Here is a 7,120-nt window from a genome sequence, read left to right as displayed (position 1 = left end):
TCCCCGTTCTGCTCTACCTGAGTTCTGTAGCTTTGGGTTTGCTGTACAGGATCTCCAAGTTGCAGTTCTTGAAATCTAAGTGCTCCCTAACCGAGACCAGGCCATGAACTCCTCAGAGGCACATGCATCCCTGGGGCCGAACCTACCCTACATAGACCCCCATCCCTCCCCCCCCAGCCTAGCTGCTACCCCGGGCAAATGCCCCTAACTTTTTACTTACCCCTTGGTGCAGATTCACGCCATCGGAGTTCACGGCAGCCATCTTCTTCTCTTCGGTCTTCATCGTGAAGTAAGGTCCAGATCGGCGCATGCACAGTTGGAGCAGTCTTTGGGTTTTGTGCCGAAAGTCATGAAAAAAGCGCCAGAAGAAGACCTGATGAAGACTGAAGAAGAAAATATCCTTCATCAGGTGCTTGTTGAAGGATATTTATATCTGAAACATGTTTTGTGAAAAATAAGGACACACTGAATTTGCTGTGGTTCTCCAGAGTTTATTTTTAAAGCTGATTTGGAAGATTTGCGGCTGGACGGGGCTCTGTTGGAGATTCGCTAAATACATCGAGTAAAGGGTCACCAGAATATTTGAAACGATTTGTGAAGAAGAAGAAAACTTAGGCAGTAGTGGGGGGTAGCAGCTAGGCTGGGGGAGGGAATATGTAGGGTAGGGGGTAGGGTTTTTCTAATATGGGTTTTACTTCCGCAATATGGGAGAGAATAAATAAGGAGGTTTGTGCTGACATTGACGCCGTCATTCCTATTTCAATCATTTGCAGATGAGTGACAGGATGACAATGACCTCACGCTACAGGAACTGCCCCGTTTATCTCATCTGCCACTGACAGTGTCTCATAGGCGCTTATACAGACGTTCATTTCCCGGCATGCTGCACACGAGCCAGGTTATCACTAGCAGGAGGGATCAGTGCAGGTAGACTTCATGTTACCCCTCCCTGGGCGGCTCGGTGCAGTTTCCGGCTCCGCCCCGGACACACGGGGAGTCCCGAGCAAGCGGGTTAGGTATGAGGGAAACTCGGAGCCTTTCGTACACAGTGACAACAACATGAAGAATCCGGGACACAGCGACCCCGAGGGTAGTAAAGCTGCGAGCAGACCGCCAGGTGCCTCGGCTACAGACAGGAGTGTGTATATCTAGCGCCTTGTTCCGCGGCTCTCTCCCAGGCCAATCACTGGCAACAGCAGCCCTAGTTCTGTCGGCTGGGAGACGCCTCATCTGTTTAGGGTTATGGTAACTCGCTCCTTCCGGTCCCTCAGTGCTTAACCCCGTCTTATATCGTAACTGCACGGCATCCCCCTGTTCTATCCCCTTACTATGTATCCTACTGTATCTCCCTGTTGTATCCCCTCTACTGTATCTCTTTGCTGTACCCCCTACTGTATCTCATACTGTATCTCCCTGTTGCTAAATCTCCCCACTGTATCCCCCTGTTGTTAAATCTCCCCGCTGTATCCCCCTGTTGTTAAATCTCCCCGCTGTATCCCCCTGTTGTTAAGTCTCCCCGCTGTATCCCCCTGTTGTTAAATCTGCCCGCTGTATCCCCCTGTTGCAATTCTCTCTCAGCCTTTCTCATAACAACAACAGTAGTGCCCTGTGTCTCCCCCAGTGTGTGTCACTCCTTCCCATGGCACATCTATGCCCTTCTACCCTTTATTTTCTGCTGCAATTGCTTGCCTTCTTTTTTCTGTGTTATTAATTAACATCAGCAAAAAATCCATTATTAATTCCTGTCAAAATGTCAGCTGGTATGTTTAGCACTAATTTGTCGTATTTGCCATTTCACTGTTGAAGATCACGGGCACCCTGCTTACAAACATTGGGGTGCACAGGCACCAGACCGCTTAGCAGTGCTGCTGGAATACAGATAAAGCCACATAATATTTATTTCATACAGCTCTGAGGAAACAACCCTGCGTGAACAGATGGCAAGAGATGACACTCACAGTTTCTATATAACTCATTGTCATGTATTTGCAGGTGACCATGTTCAGCTGAAAGTGCCGCTTATCCAGCAGTCCTATCACTGGGATTGTGGCCTGGCATGTGCCCGCATGGTGCTGCAGTAAGTACTTGATGAAACCGAACATGGGAAAGCTTTGAAAGGAAAAATGAATGCCAACTCGTTTTTTTTTAATGAATGCCAACTCGTTTTTAAAAAAAAAAATGTCACTGGATTGCCCCAGCGTATATGCCTATAAGCATGCTGGGAGTTGTAGCCCAGGAACACCTGGATGTCGAAGGCTGATTTAATAGCGAACATTCAAAAGGTTGCAGATATGATTTATGAAGTTGGTTACTGCTCCTGGGCAAACTTAGTACCTTTTATTACATATTGGGGAGAATGTTTAATTTAAGCTTCTTAGGAAGTGACCAGTGGCTTGAAATGGAACAAGCATAAAAGCAAGGGTTAACTCATGGAGCTTTAATGTTGTCTCACTGTGTTGCTAGGTGTGGCCCTAAATTTGCTATCATTATTTCCCACCAGGTATCAGAACCTTCTGCACGAGAATGAGTTTCAGAATGCTATGCACAAGCTCCAACTCACCAAGAGCATCTGGACAATTGATCTAGCCTATCTTATGCACCATTTTGGAGTCCAGCACCTGTTCTGCACTCAGACTTTAGGAGTTGATAAAGGTTATAAGAACCAGGTTAGTGTACCGGTTGAGTGAGTTACAGACACAAACAGTAGGGTAATAAGCATTACACTCATTTTCAGCGCATGGGTCACGGGTAGTAGGTTAGAATGATGTTGTACTTGTGCTTCGTGAGATATTTGCATTTTGACTAAACATATTTCTTGACAGTCAATATTCAGTACACATATTCCTGCAAACTGCATTAATGTTAATTAAAATAATAATTGTAGGTTTTGATACAGAGCATACATAATGCCTAAGCATTTGCATAACTCAGTACATTTGGGAATGTATGCATAGTTTTAATTGTATAATATATAATTTGCACGCAACAAAATAACACAACCTTGATCTATATAACAAAAATTGCTAGTCAGTTTTTGTACTGTATTGAGCATGGGTTTCCTTGTACTCAAACTATCTGCACTTCATTTCAATAACACAGCAGTCCTGCCTTGCTTTATGCTTATTCTAAATCTAGAATCAATTCATTTGTCACATAAAAACACAAAAATAAACATTGACCAGATTTGCAGCTGAGCAGTTACCCATAGCAACTAATATTTGATTAGCTTTTTTTTTTTTTTTTTTTTTTAAGCCAAATGCAGGTTGAACACTGTATGCAGTCACCATCATATCAATACAGGATTATAATTAAGACATGCATTTGAATGGAATGAGGTGTGGGGTCCTTGTTTTCTGTAACCTGGGATTAGCTGCTGTGACCTTTACATAGAGCCAAAATCTTCAAAGCACCGCATACTAATTTCACTGGTTACAGTACAATGTAAACATTCATATCTCAGAAATCATTATGATCTTTCTACTTGTACTATAAATAGTGACATTTAAATGATTGAGGCCTGGATGCTAAAGGAGAACTAAACCCTAAAAATGATTATGGCTAAAATATTTTATATACTGAACTACTGTCAGCCTAAAGTTTCAGCATCTTTATAGTAGTAATGATTCAGGCCTTTACAGTTGTAACAGGAGGTCCTTATTTTAGACTTTAGTGTTAGTGTCACTGACACATTCTCAGCATGCTCTAAATGACTGATATGAATCAAAGCTTTGGGCTTGGGAAACATGATTGTGCAGAAAATGAAGCTGGTTCTATGGGGCGAATTATTATATTCATATGATAATTGTACTGATTTTACAACCTATCAGTTTTATATTGTGATTATATACAATATATTGTGAGTTGGCCCCTAAGGTCAATAACTGATAGCAGCACGGAGCATGTGCAGTGAATTAGCACAAAAATGATGGGGATCTACAGGAGCATCTTTGGAGGCACAGATCATCACAACTAAAGGGCTGTGGTTGCCTTGGGCTGGTACAGAAAACCAAAACATAACATACAACATTTATAGTCTTATTTTTTAGTTAAGAAGTTCTCCTTTAACTGTGATACACATGTGAGGCCTTGTGAAATTGAGAGGGAGAATTATTGCTTCTACAGGAAGCTTATTTAGAATCCAGATTGCTTCTCCCACATCTATGGCATCAGGTTGGCATGCTAGTTCCTTGGTCACTCTTTGGTTGTTTTTTTTAGTCATTCTACAGAAAACACTTTGATGCAGAGGAAAACCGAGTAAATCAGCTGTTTGCCCAAGCCAAATCCAGTGGAGTGAATGTGGAAAAACGGTAAATATATAATGTATTTAGTCTAAGTAGTTATAACTCTAGATAGTTAGCCTACAGAGTTACTCCAGGCCTGCCATAGACAGTTATCATAGCGTTGTATCTACTGAGTTACTGTATGATACAGGTTATTTTTAGCAAATAGTATGACCTAAGACTTTAGTTCTTTACTAGACTGTTATCTAGCTTGCGTGTTTTTACTTGTAAACCTAGGCAAGCAATTTGGATAGTACCCTTGTATCATTTATTAGTAGGTGGTACCCAGTGTACTATCTAATGTTGGTTAGCTGTTGCTTTGGAGTGCCAAAAGTTAGGCAACCCCAAGTGATTGTATTTATTCATCATTATTATCACCAGAGTGATCATCTTCCTGCTTCTTCTTTCTTCTCGTGGCCGTGCATGCTCAGTAGAGTGACAAGCCAAACTTTGACGGAAAAGCTGGCAATTTCATTCTACTGCACGTGTCTGCCCTGTGAAATTTGAAGGTGCTCTCTTGCAGAACCCCGGGTCGGTGCAGTTTTATTTTGATAGGATCACCAGCCCGGGGTATCAGATACAACCACTTGGAGGAGCCTAACCATTGGTACACCCAAGTTAATATGACATTCCTTCTCCTTTAAAGGTAAACATTAATTGCCCATTTTCCTTGCACAAATGCAACACATATCATTTAGTTTACTAGTCTTGACTGTATAACCTTTTCACTTTCCCTTTGCAGCACTGTGACGATACAGGAATTACAGGAGCATCTTTCCCAGGGAAATGTGGCCATCGTACTAGTAAATGCAGTGCTTTTACTGTGTGACTTGTGCCCCAGACGTGTCAAATACTGCTGTTTTCTTCCAATTGGTCAAAAGTGTTTCTGCAGGAGCAGCGACTACCAGGGCCATTTTATTGTGCTTTGTGGTTACAACAAGAGTTCTGGCAGTTTACTTTACAACAATCCAGGATATGCCGACCGTAAGTTCTGCCTATTTGTTCAACAACTGCATCTTTCCCATATGAATCTCTCTTTTGCTTTCTAAACTTGCTGTAAGCTCTTGTGAGCAGGGCTCACCAAACCTATTTTTATTCTGTAACCCTTGTTTGTTAAATTATTTCTGAAGGTCATGTCCCAAAGACTCGGGTTTTAATCCAATAATTAAATTTTTGTCTGTAATAAAAAAGCAGTACCTTGTACTTGATCCTAACTAATATATAATTAATCCCGATTGTGGCATTACAATACTATTCGGTTTAATTTTTACAGATTTTTAGTAGACATAATCTAAGGTGATACAAAAATATGGAAATATCCCTTAGCTGGAAAAATTCCACGTCATGAGCATTCAGGGTATCCCTTACCTTAACATATATTTATTATACATTATTTTAAAGCACTGTGAAACTTACTGGCACTCCATAAATGAAGTTTGTTTGCCCTTAGGATTATGTCAGACCAGCATCACTAACTTTGAGGAATCACGCAGCAGTTATGGCACAGATGAAGATATTCTGTTTGTTTATGTGAACAGCTGACCCTTGAACTCTGCTTCAACTTTTCTCAGGATCAAGTACGGCACTCAGCAGGAACCTCATTACAGTCAACGCGATATAAACATATTTATATGAATTCAGCTTAGAAGTAAAAATTAAAGCTCACTCTCATGGTGGACTAGTATTAGTCGTCCATGAAAAACTGGACCATCATGAATTTATCCCATGTCTTTTGGGAAGGATTGAAACCAAAAATACAGCTACTAATGGTAATGGTCATTCCTAATGGGCTGTTTGTGTGCAGTTCACCTATTACAAAGCTTTGAGGTGGCAGTTTTAGGAGGGAAGGAATTTATAAAGGGAATAGATCATACAACATTGCTTGCAGCCAACTTTGCTATAATCTTCCTAGAACTGAGTGGAGTTCAGTGGAAAGGATGAGTTAATTGTCCTTTCTTACAAACTAACCACATTTGCTCTGTGTCTAGCCTTGTAGATACAGTGCTGCTATAGGGTCACTACCACACTCTGCCAATGACCCTGGTGAGGAAATGAGTATGTGGGTACGGTTTTGATTTTTAAACTTAGAGGCCAGGGAAAGGTGTGGTCCATTTGGGTACTAATAACATTATCAATCTTAATTTATAGGGCTGATCCATTTATGTCTGGTGTACTCAGTGCTATAGGGTGTGCAAACACTTTTCTAATGCAAGAGAACGCAAAATATCAATGTAAAGTTTATAATAAAGATGTTTTTATACATACTGCAATGCCTCACTTTGGTTTGTTTGCTTTAGCATTCAAAATAATCTTTGTACATTTTAACCCAAGAATAATGTTTAAATTAATGTTTACATTATCAAGACAAACAAATGTGATATGGTTTGGTGAGACACACTGAAAAAGAATCCTGTGTCCTGTACACACATGCATGTCTTTCCTGCTCTGTCCCTTCATATACTGTATGTGCCTTTCCATTCACTACTACAGCTTTCTGCAAGACTGATATACAGTAGATTGAAGCCCTCATGTCATATGAGTAATTAGAACCAGGTGAATCTACCCGACAATTGATCAGAGCTAAAATATGTCCAAGTCCTGTGGAAGCCGGGCATCAGCAGTGGGGTTGTTCAGCAATCTCTTAAATGCAACAGACGGAAAAATAAAGCTTCCTATGCTTTGTGTCCTGATTTCTAAATGGCCAGAACTGTAAATGTATTTATTGTGACTGAGCAATCGTAATATTGTAGTTATTTTGCATGTATGTGAAAACCAATATTGTACCAATTTGTGTGGCTAGCTTTAGGGAAGAGACAATAAAAGGCTACAGTAACTGGGTT

At 40.9% G+C, this 7,120-nt stretch overlaps 1 protein-coding gene across 2 annotated transcripts; it reads left to right on the top strand.

Annotated features, from left to right (window-relative positions):
* Positions 1 to 677: 677 nt before the first annotated feature.
* gucd1.S (guanylyl cyclase domain containing 1 S homeolog) lies at positions 678 to 6,544 on the top strand. Of its 2 annotated transcripts, none has more exons than XM_018240008.2 (6): positions 678 to 1,090; positions 1,993 to 2,077; positions 2,501 to 2,666; positions 4,216 to 4,307; positions 5,023 to 5,264; positions 5,731 to 6,544. In XM_018240008.2, exons 1-6 carry the CDS (start codon positions 937 to 939, stop codon positions 5,820 to 5,822), a joined length of 831 nt encoding a protein of 276 aa, XP_018095497.1. In that variant the 5' UTR covers positions 678 to 936; the 3' UTR covers positions 5,823 to 6,544.
* The last annotated feature ends 576 nt before the right edge of the window (positions 6,545 to 7,120 follow it).

This window comes from Xenopus laevis, chromosome 1S (genome assembly GCF_017654675.1).
Source record: "Xenopus laevis strain J_2021 chromosome 1S, Xenopus_laevis_v10.1, whole genome shotgun sequence".
Classification (NCBI taxonomy): Eukaryota; Metazoa; Chordata; class Amphibia; order Anura; family Pipidae; genus Xenopus; species Xenopus laevis.
This window is presented reverse-complemented; position numbering and strand designations above follow the sequence as displayed.

Bases quoted from the DNA above. Each gene is read 5' to 3' on its own strand.
- gucd1.S (XM_018240008.2), top strand. From the start codon at position 937: ATGTTACCCCTCCCTGGGCGGCTCGGTGCAGTTTCCGGCTCCGCCCCG. The intron at 4,308-5,022 runs GTAAATATATAA...TTCCCTTTGCAG, and splicing joins GGAGTGAATGTGGAAAAACG to CACTGTGACGATACAGGAAT. The intron at 5,265-5,730 runs GTAAGTTCTGCC...GTTTGCCCTTAG, and splicing joins CAATCCAGGATATGCCGACC to GATTATGTCAGACCAGCATC.